This window comes from Ptiloglossa arizonensis, chromosome 8 (genome assembly GCF_051014685.1).
Source record: "Ptiloglossa arizonensis isolate GNS036 chromosome 8, iyPtiAriz1_principal, whole genome shotgun sequence".
Classification (NCBI taxonomy): domain Eukaryota; kingdom Metazoa; phylum Arthropoda; class Insecta; order Hymenoptera; family Colletidae; genus Ptiloglossa; species Ptiloglossa arizonensis.
In genome coordinates this window covers 21,358,864-21,386,510 of record NC_135055.1, presented here as the reverse complement: position 1 = coordinate 21,386,510, position 27,647 = coordinate 21,358,864, and the positions used below count along the sequence as shown (strand labels likewise).

Genomic DNA, 27,647 nt, shown 5'->3' with positions numbered 1-27,647 from the left:
GAAAAATCAACGCGTGCGTTTTTTCAATCTCTCGACACGCGTGTAAAACGGAAACGGGTGTGTGTACGTGAGGAAAAGAAAGTAAAAAATGTCCAATGCAAAGAGAGAAACTCGACACACTGACACTATCTATGGAAACAGCTAAATAAAAATCAATGATAATTAATGAAGCTCTTAATAATGTGACGATTAGAAGAGTCGAGTGGCGCTTCTTACCATCTGTCCGTGCAGCGGGTGAAAATGTAAACAGAAATAGAATTCAAAAATCTGCCTGCGAGAGTCGAGACCGCGCGGATGGGGGCATTCGGGACGTTCTTTTTTGACCAGTTTTTTTTCTCTATTTCGTTTTCATGGGCACGAGATGGGGGTTTGGGGGGGGCGAAAGGGGTGGGGGAGTGAGGTGTTGTTTCGGCCGGGGTTTCGAGTAACGCGTAAACCGGTCGCGACGAATGCTTCGTCGAACGTATTTGCGCTCGCGTGGCAGGACTCTGTCGATTTTTTACGCGACCTCGTTTTACCCCGAGACTGGTGACAGAATTTTGAAAGAGGTGTGCGGCCGTAGCAGGTGGTACTCGCAGCGAATAGGTGCGCGACTCGAGAGAAATTCGGATACTCGCGGGTGCAGCAGCTTTTTCATTATCGTCTGCTCGGTGGTGCCGATCGGATCGAGGCGTGGCTGCAAACGTGGCCGCGAGAGATCGGAGAGATCGTGGATTCAAAAATTTCAAACGATATATTCCACTGGAAGTATCCCACTCTGGTACAAGTAACATACTTTACCGATTTTAATTCACTTGGGTGTAAACCGCGATCGATGTACTACGAGCGGTTGGAAAGATGGCAGATGGCAGGATTTCCAGTTACGTATAGTACCGTACTTTACGTTCGGATGCATCGAAGTATAAAGTATGTCTGGATCGACTCTCATTCGATAGATATTTTTACTGGCAATCTTTTTCTCGCTTTGAGTAGGTAAGAGTACTTTTTCAACGTAAATTCTGTGCAATTTTAGAATCGATAATTCCAATTTGAAAATCGATCGGGCAGGTAAAATATGTTGTAGATACGAGGGGTAGGATACTTTGGCGAGTAACTTGTGAAAAGTTACTTGGGATTTCTCGCTCGAAAAAGAATTTAAATTCGAGTCCCTCGGATATCGACTTTTCACTCGAGGATCGAGTACGGTCGACGATCTTCGTTCCTCGAGCGCTCGCGTAATTTGTTTGCTCCGCGGGTGAACGTAATTCGATTTCCGAAGAAAAAGGCTCTCCGTTTTCTGGCCGTGGAGACGAAACACGGATCGAAGTTGAAACGAAAAAGAAACGTCCACGAACGTGGTCGGTTGTCTCGATAGTTTTCGTACGTTTGCAGCCTCGCGATCGATCCTTACTTCCGAGGCGAACGCGACAATTCGAAAAACGTTCTCGGGGTTGGTGCGGGGCTGAGAAACTTTCTCGTCGTTAAATCGTTCAATCGTCTCTTCTCTCGAAGCACCCGCGGAGAAACGAATCCTCGCGTTCGCCGAACTTACAATGGTCTCTCTTAAATCGTGTTTAGAGCGGGTACGACATTTTTCGGTGAAAAAACAAACGACGGACTCTTCCGTCTCGCGTAACGATTGAAAATATTTTCACTCGCGGAACCGATACGAGCACGGTTCAAAAATTCGTATCGTGTTGAGAAAAAAGTTGGACGAAATTCGGGACGAAAAAATTGTCATCGCTTTCCAGTATCGCGACGTCGTAAGAAGTACTACGGACGTTTAGGGAGGATCGTCGTTCCCTTACGGCCCTGTTAATCGTTCAAGCATCAAACGAGGTACACAGAAAAGAACACTCTGATCACGATGTAAGAGGGACCAGTGGATGTCGATTCGAGAGGGGGAAGATAGAAAAAAAAATTGAAAGAAAGAGAGTAGAATCTCTGCAAGAAATGTGATCGTATTAAAGAAAAACGGACGAGAGTGTGGTGACGGTGGACATTACCTTCTTCGAGCCCCTCGTCTCCGTCGCTCATAAGCTCGTCGTCCGAGCAGATGTTCAGCACGTTCACCAACATCTCTGTGACTGCGAAACCAAACAAAAGTATCGTTCGGTTAATCGTGGAATATCGAGAAACGAATTTGTAACGTCAACTCGACCACGAATTGTATTGTTCCAAATGAAGAGAAATTCAAGTACCGACGCAAACTGCGATATCTGGTCTGGGTTAGGTTACATCATCGGTGATATTTAATAGCGAGTATCGGTTCGTAATTCTAACGGTTACGCAATATTTTAAATAAATTACGCTACAACTGGATCGCGGAGTTGACGAGAGAAGAATTGATTTTTACGCGGAAAAACAAGTCTTCAAAGAATTGTTACGGCGGGGGATATTACACGGTATAAATCATTTTTCCATTCTTTTTGGTATTGAATAATCTTCGTAAGAACATTCTTCCGGTACCACCAGTACGCGAGATATTTCACCGGTTCGAGATAAAACAGAAATCTTGTACGATGAAATATTTGCAAGAGGGTAGAATGTTTGAGACTTCGGTAAACCGTGACGTGCTCACCTTTTTCACCTACAAACGGTAGAGACCACGTGAAAACGTCCATGAAGTTGGGTAGCCAATAGGGATGCGGCGAACAGTTGAACTGCCTGATGTTCATCACGTTGTTCTCGTATTTCAGTACGGCCGCCTACGATTCAAACAATCACAAGAAAGCAAGGTGCACCTAATTATCGCGTCACGATCGATTTGGAACTGTGACGGATTCGGAACGATCGAAGAATGCACTTTCGGAGGAGACGAATACTGTAGCTACGTGGACAGTGAAATTCAAGTTTCCCTTTAAAGAAAATCTTTAAATACCTACAAGTGCGCGACAAAATCACCCTGACCCATTTCTATTACGAATTTGGGTCCACAGAGTGGTAGATATACAATTAGATGCACCCGATGTATCTTCGAATGCATTTTTCTCAGAAAACGAAAGCTTCGATGCAATTTTCTTATACCATATTTTTCTTTCGTTTCGATCTATACAATCTCCCTGGCCCTATTAGTATCACCAATTCGTACCCACGGTGTGTACACAGACAATTGTATAACACACGTATCGAATTTATCTTCGAATGCATTCTTCTGAAAAAAGAAAGCCTTCTCGTCTTATATCGAGCTACGGAATCTCCCTGGCCCCGTTTACATCGATTCCCAATTTTTGTAGCGACAGATCGATCCTGGTCAAGTTACTCCGAAAGTGTCATCATTCGTTTACCTAAACGTTCTCACCTCGATAGGTTCAATGAAAAAATCGCTCGGCGTACGAAGCAGACCTAAACTCACGAATACATCGTTCGAGCGTCGTCGGTCCGCCGCTTACCTTGTTATTGTACACGTCGAGGTAGTTGGGCGCGCTGAAGATGGTAATTAGCGATGGGAAGCCCGTCGTCTGAGATTTCCGGTACATACGATACCCTGCGTCCTGCGCCTCGTGTGCCCTTATGATGCTGAGGAGGTTGTTGTTCTGCAGAAAGTCGCAGCACGCCGCGTAACTGTGAAAAACAACCGTCGGGACAGGAATTAGTTCTTTTCTCGATCTCAATGCGCGAAAACAACGCTGGATCTTCCATCGAGATCTTCGCGAACTTCGAAGAACTTCCTCAAGAGGAAGACTCGTACGTGATGGAAAGTCTAGGAAAATATCGAATCGGTGACCAATGTTTTGAACTTGTATTCCTTTCTTTTTTTTTAAAGAAATCTCGATTGTAATCGTGAAACATAATTTTTCGTTAGAATATAGACACCTTTGCTATATTGTTGTTCAACCGACTCCGTTGTAAGCAACTCGATACTCGTTACTTCGGGCTGGTCCTTCGAACATTAATAGACGGCACCATTTCGCGCAACATTCAAGGTTTCGACAGTGGGAGTCATCGCGGTTCTAACATCGTTAATTAGCCACGAGACAGTCGACACGAAGTAGAACGGCAATTTAATATTGCTTCATTTTCTTCCTTAGTTTTCTGTTCCTATTCACCGTGCGTCTTTGTCTACGCGTAATTATTATCTATCTTTTATTCGTCGACTTGAAAGATACGCAGGATAAGCGAGTAAAATACGAGAGAGACGAGATGCGGCCAAAGTGCTGCGCGAGAACGCCTAATTGTTAACTATCCACCGCAAAATTAACTCTAAAGAAACACAGGAGCGTGTATCGTGATAACTTTAACAGTATAGAAACAATATATAAATATAAGTATCTAGAAAATCGTCGCCTTCTGAAAAATCGATACGTTTCGGTATTCCAATTCTACAATTGCAGTTGAAGACACAATTTTCTCGTCGTTTATTTCCCAAAGGGTTTTCCAAAGCGAAAGCAACGAATTGTTTAATAATATTCCAGTAAATTGCACAAAACATCGCGTACCCTCTTCTGGACACTCGTGAAACACGAGCTTAAAAGGATCCATAATAAAAGAAATTCTCAGGTGACGTTATAATTTACGAACGATTAAGTTTTCCGAGAAGATTACGGGGGGCGCGAGAACCCGGCCCCCCGTTTCATTGGGGGATCGGAACGGTTCTTGGGAAAATGTTGAAACGTCGCGAATACCGAGGAAAAATTCCGTGGCCAGGACCAGGAAAGTGCAGTCGCGAAATTGCGGGTACACGCTCATAATATCCAGGAGATCTTTTACCAATGCGGCTCGCCGGTGTAGTAGCAATTCCGTAATGGCCGCGGTGCTATAAAGAAACCGTCCGTGATGCCTTGCCCCCCTTCTCCCTCCCTTCTTTCGGTCGTACCGACACCCTGACAGACGGACTCGTAAAAGTCTCGCAAGAGAACCGTCTACGTGCCACGGTTCTCCACTGTTTTATTTCGTCCTCGTAAACGCGGTGACCTCTTCCATCCCCCGGGGAGCCAAGGGTTGCGATCACCCCCCGCGTGGGAACGTCTGAACGTTCGAGTGTCTCGTATCGATTCTTACATTTTAATGTTACTTCGTTCCGTGCCCGTTTGTCTCGTCTCGACGCTTTTACGAGTCTCGGTGCTTTCGTTGCAGCCCGATACCTCTCGCGATTTACGCGAAACCGGTCTCTTTTGGTTACATCGAGGAATTATTTACGTTCGTATAATTTTTAAACTTATTTTTAAATCGTATCGAGACCAGTGAGGGGTTCCAGTATCGCACGAGATAACGGAACGTCAAAGTTGAATATCTACTGTCGGTAGCTGGAAAGATGGCATCTGCGTTAAGAAGAGTGCAGCACAGTGGTATCGTTTGAATTTTAGCTATCTATCCCCTACCGTTCTCCCATTACCTATCGTCCGCAGCTGAGAGTGATCCGATCCTGCGAAATAATCATTTATTTAAATTTAAGTACCGCTCTACCGCGTGTAAGATGAACGTGGACAAGTTCGAGCAACGTTTGCCCGTTCACGGGTCTTCGGATTATAACCTCCGACTCTACACGATTCGCGTATTCTCGAGCTCGATGTATATAATTTTACGCAATCCACGGTTCTGACAGTATCGACCATCAACTTCTACCGTGTCCACGCAGCCTTGCACCGAAGAATCTCTATACGTTCCAGCTGTGAATACGTAAGTTCAAGGTCGTATCTCTTCGCGTTACTCGCGAGACAGCGCAAAAGAGAAAACGTCGCGATGACACCTCGGTAAAAGTGTCTCTCGCGAGAAAAAAAAATTACGCTCCGATCATCGATCCATGCCCCCTCCTCCCTACGATATCGTCCTTTTGGAATTCTCTCGCGCGATAAAAAAAAAAAAGAAGACGAAGAAACCTCGTGCTTTTAAATTCGTAAGCGAGTAACTCCGAAATTATCCACCGATTCGTAGTGTAACAATTTCGAGTCTCCTCCGCGTTAATGGCTCCGTCGAATGTCTCGTATCTCCGTCACGGTTCGGAATGTGACCCAGTTACCGTCCCTCGTTATTATCCATTAAACGTTACACGCGGATTCAGGTGGGTAGCCATCGGTGCGTGTCCCTTCTTCATTTATTAGGATAATTTCGTCGCGCGAACGATCCTCGTCGTTCTCCGCGGCTGAATTTCGGCTTTAACGACTCACGGCGGCCGGTTACGCGGCTATCGAACCGTTCGCGTTGTACCTTTTCGTTTAACCCATTTGCATCATCGGTCTGCTTAGGCTGCCGCGTTCAAACATCAACGACGTTCAACCGACGACCGACCCGTACCACCGCGAGCGGTTGATCGTACGTGCAGTAACGAGCATCAAAATTATTTATGGAGTTGATTAACAATATACCGTTTGAAACGATTAATACACAATATTGTATAGCAAAATATTTTTTTACAGGCTTTTTTGCGTGCCGCGTGGATTTTTGCGTGCCGCAACACTCGTAGTGGCAGTTTGAAAGATTTTCACAAAAGAGTAGAACTTATTTAGAATACACTGATGTGTATCAAACCAATGGAACCGAAAAGTTCTCAGAAATGGTTAAACGTATCAGTTGCAACTGGTAAAATGGGAGTCGTAGGCTCGCGGACTATTCCGCGCTCGGTGATAGTGTACAGTCGCGACTCGCGGATTATTCCGCGCTTTGATGCAAATGGGTTAATAAGGCACCGCGACGCATCGGCGTCGGTACGACGGGGGATTTTCGGTAGAATGGGGGGTTAGGGGGAGGGCGCGTCGTTTCGTTGGTTCATGAAATCCGACGTGGAACGCGAGAGCGGCTTTGTCGAGGAAGATAACTCGTTTGCTTTCGATCGCGGCCAACAGAAACTATCTGTCGGCCGTCGAATTCAATACAGACCGATCGCGAAATATTGCGCGCGTTTTATCGCGTTCGTACCAAAGCCGATGATTTATCGTTCGATCCATTGGACGCTGGACACGCGTTTAATTCCAGATGGAAGCGACGCGGCGTCGAGCGTATTAACCCTCCGCTGGCGTACGAGGTGAGTACCATTCGAAATTTACCCTACACTTTTTCGTATAATTCTGACGAGATGTACTTTCGAAGTGTATACAGGAGAATCGACGAATCCTTGCGTACACCTTTGGAGTTATAAATTACTTTAACCACTTGCTCTGCGACTTCAGTTTCGAGTTGTAATTCTCGCTCTCCCCGTGAACGCTAAATTTTCCTTTTAAAGATACTGTACAAGGGTTTGGGGCGCTTAAGTCGAGGGTGCGTGGAGGTAACGGAAAGGAAAGCGAGGAAAGATGAAGGGAAGGTGTTTTCTCTTGAGACTGTTAGTGGAGATTCGTCGATAGGGCATTCTACAGACTCTGTGTTATACGCTGGGACATTGGGAGATCGGTAAGGGACTGTATGTGTACCGATCGGAGCAGATACGGGACACTTGGGGGAAACGGTAGGTGGTTAGTTTTCCTATGGTGACAAGCGTGGGTAGCGCTGTCACAAGGGTTTCTTTCTGATATTTTCGAGAAAATACATTCTCATGAAGAAGATTCACCCATCGTTCTCGTGTTCCTTGTCGAGAGTCTCGTAGATATCGTAGACGAAAGTAACACTGTCAGGGTGGAATTACAAACGATTATAAATTGCAGAAAAATGCATAGAAAAGATTCCCCTCGATACGTGCAGTACGCGTCGTACGGTAGAAAGAAGCATACGGTATTGTCCAGCGGTGGAATGAGAAATAGTTACGTATTGTGAAAAAGAATAGATAGAAAAGGTGAAAAAGTGGGCAGGGACGAGGGAAGAGCGCGAAAGTAACGGTAGGGAAATAAAAATTACTCGTCGACGCCAGGTTCGGGTCGAGGGGCGGAGAGAGAGAGAAAGAGAGAGAGAGAGTGAGAGAGAGCTCACCGTGCGCGGTGAGAACGTATGTAAAAGAATTCGGCGTACACGTTTCTCGCGGAAAGATAACGGGCCGCTCGTGTTGAACCGTGCCGAGAGAACCACCGTACGTGAAATTTGTTAGAAGGTTGGCCGGAAGCCCGTTCGCGAGGGGCTTAAAACGCTCTCGACAATTTTGCTCGCGTTGCCTCCACCGCCACCGCCACCACTGCCGCCACCGCCGCCGCCGCCGCCGCCGCGGGGCCACGGCACGCGAGCTTGCACGCGAAAACTCGTGATAACTCTCTCCGGCGTAGTAATTTTATCCGGGCGATCGAAACGCGATAACCGAGCCCACGGGCCGAGCATTTAGAAATTATAATGCGACCGATGAATCATCGTCATCCCGCGGCCGCGGGACGAGCTCGCGGAATCGATTCCGCCTCGCTCGAACGATCGCACGCGCGGAGGAACCTTGTTCTTCGATCGACGCGCGATAACTTCCCTCGAGCGTGGAGCGAATTTATAATTATTATCGACGACGTTCCAGCAGAAATTTCACGCGAACGTTGAACAGCATAACCGATTCGCGAATCGGTTGAACGGAGCTGCGAGTAATTCCAGTTGAAACGAATTACGCGAACGGTGCCGTGACGATCATTCGTAGACAACGAGAATTTCAATCGAGGTAACATTTCGGAGATACTTTTTCCTATTTAAATTGTGCAGCCTATTTTCACATTTTCGAAGATTATTTTACATTGTATGGAACTTAGTTTGTTAAATTGGAGAAGTTATACCACTGAAAGTTTCTACGCAATTTTGTACGTAACTTTTACTTTACCCTTCGATCTATCCAAGCACGTATAAAGTCTCGTTAAATAAATAGAAATTCGGCGGGCGCGTAAATTTGGTAAAATTACTTTTTACCTTGAACGGAAATTTTATTTCGCACTCGGAGCGAATATTATATTTTTTTCTGGTATTTCTTCATCCCGGAACGGTTAAAAATGTCGAATAAACGATCGGTCGCGGCTGGGAGCAATTAATAATTTCGATATTAAAATAAATCTCGCGTAACGGTGGCTTTTGGCGCGAATGATTCCGCAGAACCGATTGCCTCCGTTTCTGGAATGGGATGGGCTCGAGTTTATGGGAATCAGCGTGCTCTCGCGCTGCGTGAGCGTTTAAATATTTGAACTTTTAATCCCGCCACTTCGGACAGCGAACAATAAGCCGGCCGCGATAAATCAATTCGCAGAGGCGCATAATTCATCGCGAATTACAGAATCCAAGATGAAGCGGGACGACGATAAATCGTTCGGTTACCAGTGTCGGTTGAATTTCAATACTGGGTATCTAGATGGGAGAGAGAAAGGGTTAAACACGGATTTATCCGACCCGAATAATACGAGAATCTTGCGCAAGGGGAGCACATTCGAAATAACGGGAAATATTATTCGATATGAAATGTTATCGCGCATCACGGTTACCTTGTTTACGAAATAATAATTTTGTATTTAATTAACGCGAGACTCGTGGAAACAGGCGTTACCGAAATCTTTCGGGAGATCGTGTCGCGAGTTGTCTCCGCTTCGTTGAAGTTGAATATCGTCCGTCGAAAGTTTTACAACGACTGGAAAGCACGGTGATCGTCCACACTGCGAATCGCCGCGCGGAATTTCACGTCCGTTAAAAATTTACCGTCTTTTCGCTCGCGGACGGGGAATAAATGTTTGAATATCCAAAATCGCGGTAACACCGTCGTTTCGTGTCTCGTTCGAAGTATCTCCGCGCTCGGAGCAACGAGAGGACTCTTTCGTTTCGAATGTTCGGTAAAAATGAAAAAAACGGTGGTTAATTTTTAAATAAATCGATGTTGCCCTCTACTCTCCTCGAGTTTCGTATCCACGAGGTCCGCGGACACGGTTTCGTGTCCGAGAAAGTTTTTCTTTTCTTCCTTCTCCCTTGATTTTGCGCCGTGGTTGTTTTCAGCGAGGGTCAATCGTGCTTCGAAGGCTGTCGCGACGCTGGGGCGTCTAAGGCGTTCGCGTCGATGTCGAGTTCGTGTAAACAAATTAAGCGGCAGACGTCAGACGACCGACCTTTTTCGCGCGCCTATAACTGACCCGGCCAAGGACCGTGAGAAACGCTCGCGCCAAGGTAAAGGCAAGGTCGTTAACGACCATTAGGCGCCGTTCACACCGAGACAATGATTAACGAGCCGGTCGATGGACGAGCCAGTGCTCGAAACGCTGGCCAGACACGCGCCGACGAGATTCGCCATCTTGGACCGCGATCGTACACAGAACCGAATAAACTCTCTCGGCTACGGCCAACAGGTCGCGACAGCTGATTGACGCTGAATTTATCACGGGGATATTTTTAGGATCTTACGTTATTTAGAATATATTGTAAGCAAAACACCACGAGCCGTGTTTGTCCGTCCAATTATCTCGGGATGATTAAGCTCGATCCACTGGGCCGAGTTCCTCGCAACGCGTCATTCTTTCGGTAATTAATATCTCGAAATCGTTTCTTCGTTTCATCTTTCGAAGGTAGAATAGAAAATAAACAGTTCCATCGAAGACACTCTCGACTCGGATCCCTTAGAGTGAATATTCGAAAGAATGCTTTAAAGTCTAACGAATTATCATCGGCTCCGAGTAACGCGTATTCTTATCCAATAATTACCCGAACCTTATACGTGGAACCCTTTGAATTATTCCGTAACCGAAGCTCTCGTAACAGGTGCGATTAATTCTGTGTTTGCTCAGGGTCCGTTGCAATTTATAATTAAAAACGTGTATCGTGTAGAATTCGGAGCGGCTCGAGGTCACAGTGGGAATTTCGGGGCGTTTAGAGTACTCGCGTGACGAGTTCCCTGCGCGGTGTTCTAAGATAAATAATTAATTCGTTGAATTATCCTCGGTAAGAGCGAACGGGGACGCGTTAATTAACATCATCGAGTGCGCGCGGCAAGGTGGGCGCCCGGGGTTTCGGTAGTACAGGACAACGACCGGCCAGCCAGCGGTGATTTGTTAATGAAAATTAATTTTCTAACGAATTCGCGGAAAACACAATTCCTCTTCATTAGCCTGGACGAATTGTCAACCGGGACCGCGGAATCGTAGCCCGTAAACAACGCTGATCAGCGACCGTGCAATTGTTGGATTTTAGTAGCGTGGTCACGTGTACGGTCAGACCGTCCGCGCAAATCCGTGCTTGAACTACTTGCGTCCCTCGTTTGACCGACTCTGCGTTCTTTTGTTCCAACGAGAGTTGACGAACAATTATTTACGGATAACGTGGAACGTTCAATTGCAATTAAGCAGAGTGGACAACTCCTTCCGGCGACCGAGTAACGCGTCCCGATCGATAATTTAACACAACGGGGCCGCGGTATAATATATAATTCGAAGTTACTCGTACGAACGATCGTTCGATTCGAGACGGAAAGTTTAACGCGATCGATCGCGATCCCCGATCAGGGAATTTCCACGTTCCCGATTATTTCATTATTTCATTATTTTGCCGCGTAAGAATCGCACCGAGGACCACTCGTAAATTTCCTTTACGCTCTCGAATTCGCGAGAGGTGAAATAAATAACAAAAAAAAAAAAAAAGAGAACAATCGTTCGATCGGTCAACGACGTTGGCAATACTCGTTCGATGGATCTTTTCTCAACCCCTTGACGGAGAAATTAAAGAAAATCGAGAGTACCATTTATTATTACAGTACTTTCTCCTTTCGTCGAGTTCGCCGAATTCTTCCGCAATTTATTTCTTTATTTCGCCCGGTTATCGTTCGTTTATTTTTCGAGGACCCTCCCCTCCCCCTTCTCGTGCCTCGAATAATAATTAATTTCGCTTCGCGAATTTTCCACGCGAAGCTGTTCCTTTCCATTCAAGGGACTGGAGACTTTCCACTCGGGGAGGTGGAGACGTTGCACCCAAGGTGGAAATTTTCCATCCAAGGGGTTGGAGGTTTTTTCAACCAAGGGATTGGAGACTTTCCATCGAGAGAAGCCGAATAACGCGCGATGTTGATAATCTTTCGAACTGCCTCGAAGCAAACGCGAAGCTCAAGAATAAATTCGATAACAGGGGGAATTGAATGTTTCCGTCTCGCGCGGTTCGATCTCCCTTTTCCACGTTTTTTTTTTCATCGTTCCGGCGGGGTGTCGAAGTTTTCCGGATCGTTACGCGAAAAACAAGCCTGGGAATTTTTTTCGCCGCTCCGAGCGAAACGAACGGAACGCTTTCAACGCCGTGATGTTCCAATCACCGAAATCGTTGCGAACGCCACACGGGACGGGGGACACGCGAGAAATTGTTTCATCGACGGACGCGTTGTAAATTTCAGGTACGCGTTGTTTTTCATCCCTCGGAGCCACTGATTGGAATTTCACACCTCTTGGACGACGATACTTCCGGCGGATTTTCCGGAACTTCGCAGATAAGAATACTTCGACAATTAACCCTTCGCGGTCGTGTTAAATTTGGACACGAGTGTCGTACCGGTCGGAATTAATTTCCTTTGAAAAATCAGTGACAGATAACGCGTAAGTTCGCAATTCTTTTGTGAACTTTAAATATATGCTCGTACAACGGTGCGTTTTAATGTAACGTTTTCGTGTAAAAATTATATTTTCGTTACGCTCTCGCTGCGCGGAGTGTTTCAATTTTGATAAAAGGGCACCCTTTTGCGCAAGTGATCAAGTAACATCAGAACAGCGACCTCGGAGAAGGTCTAGAGACTCGCGAGTCTCTGTCGTCGATGTGGAAAATATTTTCATTTTAATAATAATACTTCCCTGTAACATCTCGAGGCCTAGCCCGAAGCACTCGCAGCGGATAAAACGGGACCGGTTCGCCATGGTTCTCCTTTTGTAGCTTTAACGGGGAAAATTCGATTCGAGGCGGCCGAGTCGGATGTTCCTTTGTCTCTCGTGAAATCACGTCGTCGAGATTTCTTTTTTTTTCTCTCTCTAGCTCCCTTCGGCCTTCGTCCGTGAGCTTTCGAACGAAAGAACGGACGCGCGACAGGGTGGTTAGGCGTTTGAAACTTTTTTATCGAGCCGGTTCCGCGCGAGCGTGTCGCGGCCGATGGTAATTCAAAGCCGTGGGACTCGTTCCGCGACGATTGTTATTAAAATTTCGCCGCGATAACGGAAGCGCGGGGGTGTACGCCGTAGGGGACGCGCGGCCGGAGGGGGGACTTCCGACGAAACTTGTCTCGAAGTTGGCGTCGTTTCGTTTTCGCGTCGCGCGATCGAGGCCACTTGTTTTTCAAACGTTCGCCGGGACAAACGACCGGGTAATTACTCGGTGAATGGGATAACGAGCACTAGAACAGAGACGGGAGAGACGCCGCGAAGCGGACGGAGGCTGAAAGTGAAACGAAAACGCGGACAGCCTGGAAATTTCACGCTGGAACGCGAGCAGAGCCCACCGAGAAACCCTCGAAAATGGGCTTTTTTTCACATCCCCCCTACCCGAGGAACAATGGAGGATCTTACGCCCTTGGTGTTGCTCGACAACCAGCAACGCCTCGACGCGTCGAGCGACTCGCGAATCGCTCGGTGAGCGTTGAATTTTTTCATTTTTTTCCCGCGAATCGTTTCACGCGCGTAAACACACCGCTGGAGAAATTTCAATACTCCGATCGAGTATCCCGAGCGTTTAATTATCTATAGTTCTCGTTTTGTTCGCCACGTTCCCGTTTACGAGTACCAGGACTGTATTTTTCATGGGAAAGAAACTCTTTGCAAAGTGCGTGAATCTTGATCGTATGGGATATTCTCTCGACTCTTTCGACAATTTTAGAACGATTCGCTTTCGACAAGTGTTCCGATACTTTTGAAGAGGCTTTGTAAAGTTGCTTCGAACGAATCACAAGGTAAATAGCACGCGCATCGTGCGCTCGGTACAGCTGGAGAATTAGAATTAATTGTTAAGCTGGAGGCTAAGTTTTCGAGTCGTGGAAAATTTCCACGACGAACGTCACGGGTGAGTTTCGTTCGGTTGGCTCGATTCGCGATTGTCGAGAGATAGGGTCTCACCTGTAAAAGTAGGAACAACCCCTGACACTATTGTGGGAGAAGTGCTCCGCGTTCTTCTCGTTCCCGAAGTCTTCCAGAGGATCGGACCATAGGAGGTCGCACATGGGACCGTACGCCGGTGGCTCTTTGAATCTGTCCAACTGCAACAGCAAAGTTAACATCGATCGAATTAACCCAAGGAATTGTCCACCGCAACGGAGGACGTTAGGCGAACGCGGTGGTGCGTAATTATCTAAACGGCAGCTGCCTTAACCGAGTCCTCTGTACAGGATCGCCAGTTTCCAATTATCGAAGCTTGTTTCGAGACGTCGAGGTCACTCCGCGAACTAATATCCTAACTGATTGTATATATACGTTTATGTACTCGTGTATATATTGTAGGCTACGTATCGATCTAGCTCGATCGGTTATCGGTTCGCTTGTCCTCGCGGTAACGCCACCGAGAGGTAAAATTTATTTAAAGCGTAAGAGCAAACTCGCTCCTCCGACAACGTCGAAAATTCATCGATCTTGTCGACTCGTAGCTCCGGGCACGGGTTCTCAATTTTTCTTTTTTTTTCGCGACACAATTTTTTCCCCTCGCAGCTTCGAGGAGCGGAATTTGAGAACCACTGGAAGAATTCACTTTCCAACGAAAGTTTACCTTCGCGTTTCCATTACTCGCGATCCAACGACTCGAATCGGTAATATTCTCGATCATTCCGCGCGATACGCGTCCAATTCGGTGGTTCTCGAATCGTTCGCGAAACTTTCGATCGGTTCTGTACATTTTCGTGAATTTTCATTGGTCAGAATGTAACTCGGTGGAACGCTCGCTGTAGAATCGAGCAACACGAATCGAGAACCACTGGCTCGGTGAATTCACTCTTCGAGGAAAGCTCACCGCCACGTTTTCATTACTCGCGGTTCACGGTTTCGAATCGGTTAATATTCTCGGTGATTTCACGCGATACGCATCCACCTCAGTGGTTCTCGATTCGTCCAGGAGGCTACGTCGATTTTCCACGAGAAACGACTCTTTGTGCTCGAGTTTTCGTCCAACGTTCGTAAACAGCGATTCGCGGTCCTATGAGAGCCACTGCACGGTGAATTCAGGTTTTTCCGATGATGAAACTAGGTAGCCAAGCTACTTATTTACTCGAAAGACACACAAACCGGGTTCGCTGCCGGAGTGGTGTGTCTCCGCGGCATAAAGCACTCGCGAACTCTGTCCTAGATTTATTCCTGGGCTCTGTCGAACCGCTCGACGGAATTAAAGGAAAATCAGAGGAGTCTGAGATGAAACTTCCGACCCCGTGTTTCCATGCTCGACGAATAACGGTGCGCGATCGGGGCGGTGGAAAACTTTTAAATATTTGAGCCCCGAAGCCCGATCGGAGTGGTTCAATTTCGCGGGTGTTCGACGAGCGGTTCGTAACTGCGATCCTTGGAAGAAATTTATTCAAAACGCGGCCCACCCTTTGCCGCGAAACCGGCGCCGCGACTAACTCCGTACAACCGAATTTCGGTGCAACTATTTTCGCGAAATGGAATTTCACGTGTTCAACTCTCGCGTACACGCGTACTTCGGTGGTACGCGAACTTTAAATTCGTACTTTGAATTCGTTAATTATTGCAAGAACGTCTTTCGTCCAGAGTCACGTGCATCACGGTGAATAACGACTCGAACGCATCCACTGCGTCGGAGATCGCGGATGCGACTCGCGAGTACGAGTCACGAGCGACAAGTTCCAAGCGACTTTCGCATCGGAGGATAGTTACGCGCGAAATTCGCCAACGATTCGCGAAGTAAATGGAAAATCATCGGAGCGATGATCGGTGAGAACTTGTGGCGGTAAAATGAAAACTGAACGGAGAGAAGTCGGATAAGAGACGCGTCCAATCGCGTGGAATGTTTAATCAGGACCGTGTGCGAGGTTTCGTGGGACAGGTACGCGAAACGACGATTCATTTAATCGGAGAAGCGTTAATTTGGCCAGGAACGTTCAACGATCTCGATATCGAGCGGTTCTCGCCTCGGTTGGTTCTCGGTTGGGAACGAAAACGGCTTCGATAATCGACCTGTAATCCGCCACGAGTGACGCGAAAGTAGGAACGATAAAAGGGGGGAAAAAAAAGAAGAAGAAAAAGAAAAAAAGAAAACAGTACCAGCGACGCGGAGCAACGGGTAATTAAAAATAAAAAGCGAAGTCGGTGTTGCCCGCGTCGCTGAAACGTTTCCAATAATTACCACGGCGTAATTAGCCAACTGCGACGAGGCTGACTTAACATCGACGTATCGATATTGTCTCTGTCGCGCGACGGAGGAGACCACCCACGCTCCTCGTGGCCCGCAAGTTTTGATCGTAATGGGTAACGGTAATTATGTTGAATGGCATTAGTTACTCGGATCGTGGTACCTAATTTGCTCTCGCGCGTACACGTGTACGTACACGCACGCAGACGTATACACACCCTGAACAGGTGGAATGCAGTTTGCACTGTAACGAGCAGTTTGCACCTAATAACGCCAGACGTAATATCATCGGCGTTATTGGCCCGGGCCAAAGTGGCCGCGTCGTTTTCGGCCCGAAATCCGCATCGAGTTCGGGACGATCGACGAAACACTTCGGCGCGAACCACGGCTGGTATCAATCCACGTGATTTTCACGCGGAATTCGCGTAAATCGTTACCCGAGAACCATCATCGTTTCGCGGTGTTCTCGAACGTGAACCGCAAGCGTTACGTTCACTCGTTGTCTACCGGTGATCTGGAAGTGGAAACGGACTCCTTTGATCGGACCTACCTCGAGTAGATCTCGACGAGCTCTTCAACTAAGACGTAGGTATAATATTGTTCTATAATTATAGATACCGTGACGGGTGCAATCGAGTGCTTCGGTATTTTTCTTAGTCCTCTGACGAGACACAGCCGTACGTCATTGTTACCGAGTGACTTCTTCATTAAACGAATCTATTTAAGAGTCAACTGTTACATCGTATTCCTCGTTATCGACGAAAGAATCCTTCCTACACTCCTTGATCTTACGCTCGTCCATTCGTTTTCGATTTTCGTTCTCAATTGTAGAGGCTAATTGGAAACGTTACACCGTTCTCCACGGGGTATTCGTTTTCTTTGAAACGACGGGGGAAAAACGTATTATTGTTATTACATTGTTTTGCAATTCCCATCGGCAGAAGGTAGGAAACGTCTTGCGCGTTGCGCGAGGCAACCGAGAGATTAAAAGTAGCTCTCGATGGGATTAACGGAACGAAGAAATTCTTTCCCCTTTCTTTTAGAAGGAGCTTTTGTTCCTTTAATGATACAGCTCTATGGATAACCGAAAGATCCACGGGTCTCTAACAACGTGGCCCGCTCGCGACTAATTTCCTTTGCAACCGGACGGAGGTTCTCCCATTGAATAATACTTGGACCCGGTCTCGCAAGATGTTCCAATACGACGGGACAGGACTTTGTGTCTCTGCGAATGGAATTATTACGAGACCGGATTACACTGTTCAACGTTCGCGTTCTGCTCGTTGAACGGCCCCTTGAACCCTTTAACGCGAATCCACGTTGAAACGGAGCCGCGTTTCAACGTTGTTCTCGTCGTCGCGAGAACGAAAAAATCGAGAGAAAGTTTCTCCGCGAAATAGAGAAACAAACACAACTTGGACCTGGGGGTCCAAGGAACGAGCAAATTGACTCAATTCGGAAGTTCAGAGCCATCCCGCGTACTTGTTACGCGGATTCGTTCAGCTAATTAACCCGTTTAATTTTCACCGGTGCCACCGTGGCCCGTTCCGGCGAAAACTTTCGGCCTGTTAATGCGGTAGACGATGTTGAACGTAAAATTATTTTTCGCGCGAGCGAAACAAATCGATTAATTTCTTCTCGATCGGCACGGAATTAAGACCGAGATTATTTCGGAAACGGACTTTTTGTTACTCGAGGGCACGATCGATCGAACCAGGAGAGAAATTGAGCGAACGATTGAAGGTGTGAAACGAATGTGGGTTACGATTGTAGTATCTTTCGTTGCATTTCATGGAAGTGTAGCTACATTGGGTACAGGATGACGAAGAATCAATATCGTTAATTTTCGCAGCAGATTTCACAGCTGTTTAGAAGCATGCACTTTGGACGTAAAGTTTCTTTTCGATTGAAATCGATATAGATTTTCGGTTAACGAGGACGAATCGTCGGAGTTACCGAACCAATCGTGTGCCGTCTCCCTGTCACGAAATCGACGAAAGGGTGAAAAAAATAGATCGAGAGCCCAGTGGGCCAGTTTTCGAAGGTCGTCGTGCAAATGCGGAAGCAGAGGGGTGCCGTTGTATCCTCCCGGTCGACATTTGGTATTCATATCGCTTACTCGCGGTTGCAAAACCCCGTCTTTTACATAGAAGCACGCGGAATAATACATAACAGAGGGAACGTATCTACCAGAGGGGAGGTTCCGATAAATATTGCATACTCGTCGGTGTCCCTCCGTCGTCGCAATTTTCAGCATATTTCGCACGTGGCAGCCCGTACATCGCCACGCGTGTACCTTTCGTTTCGTCGGAAGTGGAGACCATCGAACCGAGATGGAAAATAAACGATCCTCGTTATTTCGTAATCGAGACAAATTCGACCCGTTTTCAGCGTCAGGGGATACTGAAAAAGGAACCCGAAACGCGAGTATTTCCCGAGAATATGGTACTGGGTGTACACGATGGAACCACGATTGCCAATATAGTCGCTCGACAAATTTATTTCAAGACGAATCATCTTACACCTACCATCGGATCATTCGATGGATCTTCCCCGTATCAATTACGCGGTCTGGTGAAATTTTAAATTTCTTTTTTTTATATATATTTTACTACCATTTCGAATCTATACTCTGGGACGTCCCTTGGAATTTTGACAATTCTTTCCCCATTTTCTACAACGCTTCATTTTCGTGTCTACTAATACTTGAATTATTCTGCGATTCCAGGGTTGGGATCAAAGACAGCTATTTCTTGGATCACGCAGCTGCAGGGTGGTCGAAAGATGCAAGATTGCAGTTTCTGTGGAGAGACGAAGCTCGCGGATCGAGCACACACCGAATTGTTGCTGCGAGCGTTTCTATACTTCTGGACAGTATCGCGCAACACACGATGATTACGTTGCTGCAAGTCGTCAGTCATCATTCAGCTCTCGTCACAGGAGAATGCATGGCTTACCCTAAGGACCCCATTCAACCCCCTCCCCCCATTCAATCCCCCTGGCGTACACTTTGAGAAGAGATATGGCGTTGGACTGTCAGCCCACCAAATACCAACCTAATATACCCCCTAATACCCCTCTATTACTGTACAAATGTTTGTCAAACACATCTGTATAACACCCCCCTATTACTGTACAAATATTAGTAAAATATATTTATTAATTACCAAATTATATTGGTTGATAATTACATTCAATTACACATTTCCTCTCCATTCCTTCGATTCCGTCCTAAAATTAAAATTCAATATGCAGAAATTCTTGGAAATGATGTCATTTTGAAGAATCTGCGAAAAAGGAACAGGATTTAACAAAGTTTCATTCGAATATCCTACAAATTTTCAAACTTTGGTATCAGAAGAACATGATATACGAGGAGGAAACCGTTCGCCTTTGCAGATTTCTCAATATCTTGATGTTTATTTATCATAATTATTAACAACCATCGTAGGACCATAGTTTAAACAATTATTAACAATGTCCTAGTATAAATAATAGCTCGAAAGCCATCAATTTCTTGAAATATTCGCTTAAATCGTAGCAATCGGTAGTATACAATCGAAGTAACGGTAAGTCACCTTCTCGAGGGTATAAATAGAACCACCGGCTGCCGAAAAGTTCATTCGCCCGGGAGCCTCCGCGGCGGACGGAGCTCCTCCTCTGGGGGACCTGGACCCTCAGGGGCAGGGTGGCCCGACGCGGAGAAGGGCGGAAACGCCGCGGACCCGCGGTGGGCTCGCGGAGGACCCGCGAGGGACCTGTACCCTCCGGGTCAGCGTGGCCCGACGCGGAAAAGGGCGTAACCGCCGGGTACTCGCGGAGGACCCGCGGCGGACGGAGCTCCTCCTCGGGGGGGACTTGGACCCACCGGGTCCGGGTGGCCCCACGAGGAGAAGGGCCGAACCGCCGCGTACTCGCGTAGGACCCGCGCGGAATCTGCGCTGACCAGCGCGAAGGAAGTCTGTGTGAATGTACATCGATGTAACTACAATACATTGAAATAAATTCATTAAGTAACAAATAAATAGCGGTTTTTTTCTTTTCCCACTTTATTTCCACTCCCTCTACTCCAAGAATTTCTAACTTTTACTAAAATTTTTCCGAAAATTCTCAGAAATGACGTCATTTCCGCGAATTTCGAAAATTCTCAGAAATGACGTCATTTCCAAGAAGTGGCACGCAGGAATACCTCCTCGCACATCATGTTCTCCTGATACCAAAGTCTGAAGTTCGAACAAACCTTTTAGAAAATTTCTGAACTTTGGCAAAAATTTTTGGCCGATTTTCGAACTTTGGTATCAGGAGAACATGATGTGCGAGGAGGTGGCACGATTCCATCGATTCTTGGAAATGACGTCATTTCCAAGAATTTCTGCGAGGCGGGAATTATAAACGAATTTCTGGACTTTCGCTGAAACTTTTCTCCGATTTTCGAACCTTGGTATCAGGAGAACATGATATGCGAGGAGGTATTCCTATCGTGCCACTTCTTGGAAATGACGTCATTTCCAAGAATTTCCGCTAGGCGAGAATTTTAAACATATTTCTGGACTTTTGCTGAAACTTTTAACCGATTTTCGAACTTTGGTATCAGGAGAACATGATGTGCGAGGAGGTATTCCTATCGTGCCACTTCTTGGAAATGACGTCATTTCTGAGAATTTTCGGAGTTTCGCGAAAATGACGTCATTTCTGAGAATTTTCGGAAAAATTTTAGTAAAAGTTAGAAATTCTTGGAGTAGAGGGAATGGAAATAAAGTGGGAAAAGAAAAAAACCGCTAATTATTTGTTACTTAATGAATTTATTTAAATGTATTGGAGTTACATGGATGTACATTCACACAGACTTCCTTCGCGCTGGTCGGCGCAGATTGCGCGCGGGACCTACGCGGGTACGCGGCGGTTCGGCCCTTCTCCTCGTCGGGCCACCCTGACCCGGTGGGTCCAAGTTCCCCCGAGGAGGAGCTCCGTCCTCCGCGAGCCCACCGCGGGTCCGCGGCGTTTCCGCCCTTCTCCGCGTCGGGCCACCCTGCCCCTGAGGGTCCAGGTCCCCCAGAGGAGGAGCTCCGTCCGCCGCGGAGGCTCCCGGGCGAATGAACTTTTCGGCAGCCGGTGGTTCTATTTATACCCTCGAGAAGGTGACTTACCGTTACTTCGATTGTATACTACCGATTGCTACGATTTAAGCGGATATTTCAAGAAATTGATGGCTTTCGAGCTATTATTTATACTAGGACATTGTTAATAATTGTTTAAACTATGGTCCTACGATGGTTGTTAATAATTATGATAAATAAACATCAAGATATTGAGAAATCTGCAAAGGCGAACGGTTTCCTCCTCGCGTATATAATTTTGAGTAATCGTATCTTTATTGAAAAATATTGTCATATACAAAGAATAATCGTATTTCGGGAAGGGGTTTTGGGCAGTCGAGGGCCAAGGGAGGGCAGACTTTAGGGCACACTTTAGGATACACTTTAGAGCACACTTTCGGGCACACTTTAGGGCACACCTTGGGACATACTTTGGAGCACACTTTAGGGCACCCTTTGGTCCAGACTGCAAGGGATGGATTTTCGTCGATCGACTGCAGCGATTCCAGCCCTTTTTCCACTCGGCCATTAAAATATCGTGGATGCAGCGATTGAATCGAAGAAGAGGAACGACCGACAACGTTCGATGCAAATTATCGCGAATACCCGCTGAATATTTCCAACTCGTCGAACTTCACCCAGTTTCAGCAGCCTTTTACTCCCTTCTATGGATTTTCCGCGTACAGCTCTCCGTTACTCCAGCCCTCCCCGTTTTCCTCTGGCTCTCTTTGCTCTCCCTTTCTTCCCCCGGCTGCCTTATTTTCCGCGATTGTTGCAGCTGAAAAGAGGAACTCGGTGAACGGGAACCAAGCTGGAAGAAGAGGGTTAACCACTCCTCCGTTCTCCCACGAGAAATACCTTGTAATCTGCCAGAACAGATGCAGCTCTCCCGTCGTTTCGTTTTCTTTTTCCCCCGTCCCCGAGCGCTTTTTTCTCCCCACACTCCACACTCCACCCCCGCGCAGAGATTCTCTCTTCCTTCTCCCACTTGGCTGGGACTCCTTCGTTTCTGGCGCGCACCATTTTTTCGCCTCGGAGCGTATTTCTCTCTCCTCCCTCATTGTCTCGTGCGCTTTTCATCCGGTTTTCGGTTCGGTCGTCGACGAACAAACTGGAAATCGAAAACGAGCTCGTCTCCCTTGTCTCGTACCAGATCGGACGATTATCCAACGGCATTGGTAGCTACCGTGTGAATCCTCCATCTTTCGAGGCGTTAAGGAACTTCTCTTCTTTCCTTTTGATCTCGAGCTCGGAGAAATCGCCGAGAAATATCTCGTCCGGTTTTTTCTTTTCCTTTCCGAGGTTCGAGGATCCGCCTCTTTAATATTTTCTCCCGGTACCGCATTTTAATTAACTTCTCGATAAGTTCCATCCCTCGTTCCGATAGTAATTTCCGCCGGTTCGGCTTAACAATCGTTCCAGAAATTTCCTACGAGCGTGGCTCGGGCTCGTGGAAGCGTCGGACGAATTTACGACTCGCGGTGGTGAACGGGCGGTCGAGGTACGACGGGACGAAAAATAAGAAGAGACGAAAAAGACGATCTCGGGGAACGGTCGATCGAACGGAAGTTCCCCTCGAGTTGGCCCGGTCACGTGCCCGACGAGAAGCAAATAAAATCCCCGCATCCGTTCCGTTCCGTTTCGTTCCGTTCCCCTAGCCGTGAGTCAGGTGCACCGAGGCGCACGTTTTATAAGCGTCGTTTAAAACTTGTCCCGAGGGGAAGCTTTCCAACACCGTAGCTTCCGCGTTCACGGAACCGCTTGAACTTGAATTCGCCCGGGAAATTCATTATCGCTCCGCGACTCGGCTCTACGCCGCCTCTGGCGTTATCCCGATCGCAGATAACGCGCAATGGAACAGCCACACGGTGAAAAGTGCAACTCCGACTCGTTCGAGGGACGCAACTGGTTGTTCGATCGCGAGGAACGAATCGGTCAAACGGGAGAACGAAAGGTACATTTTACATCCTCGAAGATGCAAAAGGTGTACGCTTAAACTTTTCATAAATTTTCTAGCACAGTCACTTTGGAAGCAAACTTATTCCAACCATCGGAATTTCTATCTATCCTACGAAACCTATTTGATTCTACATATTGGAAAATTAATGCGCAGTTCATTCTATATTTTCCAATATAGAAAGAACTTTCACATATTAGAAAAGATTTGCCAGCGAAAGCATTCGACAGGAATAAATACTTGCCTCGACGAACCGATCCGGGAGAGCTAAATCCGAGAGATTCGTTCGGCGAACGGTCTACAGTCGTAATCGATAGTCTAATTAATTAACGCGTTTCTTCGTTAACCGGGTTCACAAAGGAGCGAAATGCACCGATGGAGAACCTCCGTGCTTTTCATATTTATCGGCGAGGAATTACAACCTCGGATAAGGGATTCCGGTGGCGTCCGTTCGAGCTCTGCGCCAGAATCGCGCGATTCCGAAATCCGGTGCTTTATTTCCCCGAGATTTTATCGACGGCATTTCGAGACGTTTGATATGGAAATTTCATAGTCGCGCCAGAACGATATTGGCGATCCTTTGAGACGCACCAGCCGGTAAACCGACCGGTGTGACTCCAGCAGCCAGTTCCAGTGGATCGGTCGCGTATACGGAATTAATCGCGCGCAATAGCGGTACAGTGATCGTAACGTTGTTCAAAATTATTTCTATTCAGCGGTGATGCACTTACTATAAAGAGAAACGATCGTACTTTTCGATAGGCTGAGCAATAAACTAGGTCTCGAAACCGGTCTCGAACGATCGCAACTTTTGTAATTGGACACTACCCTGGTCAAGGGTGGATTTCGTTCACTGCTCGTCGACGAAAGTGAAATCTACTAATTGTATGCAAAAGTAGAAGATTCGAGCTTTAATTTGAGTCCCATAACAATAGTCTGGGTTAAGTAGTAACAAAGTTATGACTCTCTGAATTTTAACATTGAAATGGTATTCGAGTCCGAGGGCCTCAAAATACAAGGGTTTCGTAAAATGGCTGTAACTTCGGAAAAAATGATCCTCTACCAAAGTTTGTGTGCTCGTTGTAAAGCTAAAGGATCATAGTTTCCGATATCGTGAGGTACGAATACCTAGGATTCCTTTTTATAGGGCAGAATGGACCTCAAAGATTCAGAATTTTTATAATTGGACTGTCCGCTGTTCAAGAGTGGATTTGGGTCACTGTTCGTCGACGAAAGTAAAATCTACTGATCGTATGCAAAAGTAGAGGGTTCGAGCTTTAATTTGAGCCCTATAACATTAGTCTGTGTCAAGTAGTAACAAAGTTACGACTCTGAATTTTAACATTGAAATGGTATTCGAGTCCGAGGGTCTCAAAATACAAGGGCGTCGTAAAATGGCTGTAACCCCGGAAAAAATGATCCTCTGCTAGACTTTCTGCGCTCGTTGCAAAGCTAAAGGATCATAGTTTCCGCTGCTGTGACGTACAAATACCTGAGGTCCCTTTCTATCCAGTAGATTGATCCCGTTTCATTCGAAAGTTGCGATTACGAATATTCGCGAAACGAGAAATATTCATCGAACATCCGTTCAAAAATTCGTCACCCCTTTGATTGTTTTCGCGTATGCGAATCGAGCTCTCTCGCATCGTATTCGCAACACCGGGAACAGGATTCCCGGATGTTCCGGGCGCAGACACCGCGAGAACGTTTCGTCGTTCCGAATGGAATCTCTTATCGGGTCTCGGGGAGGGCGGGCGTATTTTCGCGAGTATCACGGAAATAAAAATGCCCGGAATTCGGGCACGGAATGCCGAGTGAACCCGTGAGTACGTACGAAAGATGCCGGTTCCCGCGTTTCCTTACCTCGCCCGGTTCCGGAAGCCAACTATCACTCCCGCCTCCCGGATAGGAAAGTAGTTGCTTTCGAGCGAAGCCGAGAGACGAATTTCGAGACGCGTGGGGCTTCCTCCTTTCGAAACTGTGGAAATTGCTGAATTCCGGCTCACCTAACCCCGTGTCCTCAAAGATGAGAAAAGTTCCCGCGTACGAACGTATTTTACTCGAGTTTCTTCCAACGTTTCTCGTAAAAAATTTCTACCGCGGAATCCATCGAAAAATCGATTAACGACCATCGATGATTTCGACTCGTCGAAGAGTTCGAACCACGCGTTACACGCGAGAGTGTCCGTGTATCCATCGTTTCGTTGCACCGGTGAAACGGTGATTTATGCAAGTTTTTCTCCTATGGCTACGAACATTCCCCCGAACTTTGAAATAACTTTTCGATATCGATCTTCGCGATTCTGTACAGTGGTCGTCTCTCTTTAAATTTAGCGACAACTGCTGGTGTATATAGAACCATCGTTATGGAAGACCCACCACATCACCGTTATCGATAAACCGAAGCCAGTTTTCTCGAACCGAACGTTGCCACTTACTTTGCGTATGTCTTCTAAAGTGTGAATTTCCGGCGAGAGTCCACCGTGCACGCAGAGGAACTGTTGGTTCATGAGGGCTGCGAGCGGCAGACAGTCGAAGGCGTCCATGCACGCGTCGTACACCCTCTCCGAGTATTTTATTTTACCTGAAAGCAAGCCACAGTGAGAAAGAGCAACGAGGGTATACTCTCTATCGGTGAAACGTCAAGTTACGCGAGACCGCCGTGGCGATTTACGAGACTCGCTTGCTCGCGAAAAAAAAAACGCGATCCGCCGTGCTCGATTGTTTCGCGATCATTTTTTTTTTCCTCTCTCTCTCGAGTTCCACTCTCGTCGTTCCATTTCTACGAGTTCCGCGCTACGGGGACAGTTCGTTGTTCGTATCGACGAGAAACGTACGAGGGATCGCGAGGAAAATGGAGAAAAAATAATAACGCGAACCAACGTTCGATCGGAAAAGTTGGCCAACGACTTACTCGCGTTCTCTTCCTTTGTCTCGTTTATCGTGTCCAGTTGGCTGTACGTCCGTGGACGTTGTTGTTCCTTAGAACAATGCATCTTTCCGGGTACTGTTCGGTGTGTTCGCCAGGTTCACGACTGTTCGCGAGCCAATTTCGTTTCAAAGTCGCTACGAGGCAGCCAGCTGGACGCGACTGTTTCTCAAACGCGATCTCTCTTCGTCTTGTCCGAACCTGATGGGATTTGGGACACGGATCTCGCCTGGTTTCGTTCACCGGCAGGATAATTCCCATTTATAAGTATCGGGACACTCGCTCGTTTCGCGCGAAACGTTCATTTGAATTAATTTCCACCGTGTACCACGGTGTCTTATCGACGAAACTTGTACGTTGGGATGTAAATTCAATTTTTATCATAATCCAGCGTGACGAGTTCTCGGAAGGTTACCCTTGCCAATAATTCGAACGGATCGTGCCACTTGCGATGATAATTTCTCGTGTTTATTTCGCTTATCCCTTGTTCCAATTATTCTAAGGAGACGCACGGGTGTACGTGTTTGCGAGCCGTGAACAATAGTCGTTGGTCTAGGAATTTTGGATCGGGACGAAATAAGAGTCACCAAGGAATTTTACATTGCCAAATAAATGTCTGCCAAATTGCATAATTCGACGACAGAATTTCCACCGGTGCGTCGAAAGCTACCAAAAGTCACTCTAATCGAGGGAAAACGCTCTCGTGTCTCCTTTCTGGCGCGTTTACGTCTAGTTACTCAATACTGTACTATCGTGGACTGTCTTTCAACTAGGTAGAGCCAATTGAAACGGCACCAAACACCCGACAGCGTTTACAAACCCTCCCGCGAGTAGAAACGGCGGTCGGTAGTCAGACGCGCGGACGAATGTTTGCTCGATGTTCGAAATCGATTGTCTGGACAACGAAGCCTCGGATGAACAATTTTCATAGCGCGTTTTTTATTCGTATTTCCACCAAGAATCGTTAATGGTGACTCTCGATTAGCCGAAAACAATTGCAACGACGCTGCAAGTTCGCGAACACCGCTGCAAGTGGAATTGACGAGCAATGGTCAGACGTCGTCTCCAACTCGTACCCTTTTCTTCGAAATTGAATATCTCGACAACGAAGCCTCGGATGAAAAACATCTATTGCACATTTTCCGTTCATTTTTTCACGAAGAATCGTTCTCCATATTTTTCGTTCGGTCAAAGATAGTTAAAACGATATTACACCCCAAATAATACTCCTGGTGCACTTTCATCGTGCACTTGGAACTACATCGTTTAGAAAAATTCTTACAATCTGGCAAAAGATAAATAATACAAACACAAGTACAATATTCGAAGTCTACTAGTTTCCTTGGAGAAAGATTCCACAGACCGTCGACATTTAGCAGTCAATTTTCCTTTGCTAATTTAAAAAATAAAAATACTTCCAGCCTGGAAGGAACGTACGTGTAAAATTCGAAAGCGATGCTTCCGCTGGTTGTCAGCCGCGATAAAAGATTTCAAATATTACCGAATTCTGGGTTCTGTGCACATCCCGCGGACCACTTAACGGCCTCGAGTCAGCAAAATATTCGGCCCGGGGGGA

The 27,647-nt window shown here is 46.7% G+C and overlaps 1 protein-coding gene and 1 long non-coding RNA gene across 4 annotated transcripts in view; both read right to left on the bottom strand.

The window, feature by feature from the left end:
- Window positions 1–27,647, bottom strand: part of LOC143150406 (uncharacterized) — a 132,036-nt gene that overhangs the window by 22,738 nt on the left and 81,651 nt on the right. For all 3 annotated transcript variants that reach the window (XM_076318656.1, XM_076318657.1, XM_076318658.1), the window contains exons 5-9: window positions 25,581–25,726; window positions 13,854–13,993; window positions 3,372–3,543; window positions 2,561–2,687; window positions 1,986–2,066 (exon numbers count right to left, since the gene is read on the bottom strand). In XM_076318656.1, the coding sequence (XP_076174771.1) occupies window positions 1,986–2,066; window positions 2,561–2,687; window positions 3,372–3,543; window positions 13,854–13,993; window positions 25,581–25,726 (666 nt within the window). The remainder of the gene's footprint in view (window positions 1–1,985; window positions 2,067–2,560; window positions 2,688–3,371; window positions 3,544–13,853; window positions 13,994–25,580; window positions 25,727–27,647) is intronic.
- Window positions 21,449–22,218, bottom strand: LOC143150414 (uncharacterized). The gene is made up of 2 exons (XR_012993048.1): window positions 22,044–22,218; window positions 21,449–21,963 (listed from the first exon to the last, which is right to left on the bottom strand). It is a non-coding gene; the product is annotated as an uncharacterized LOC143150414 (long non-coding RNA).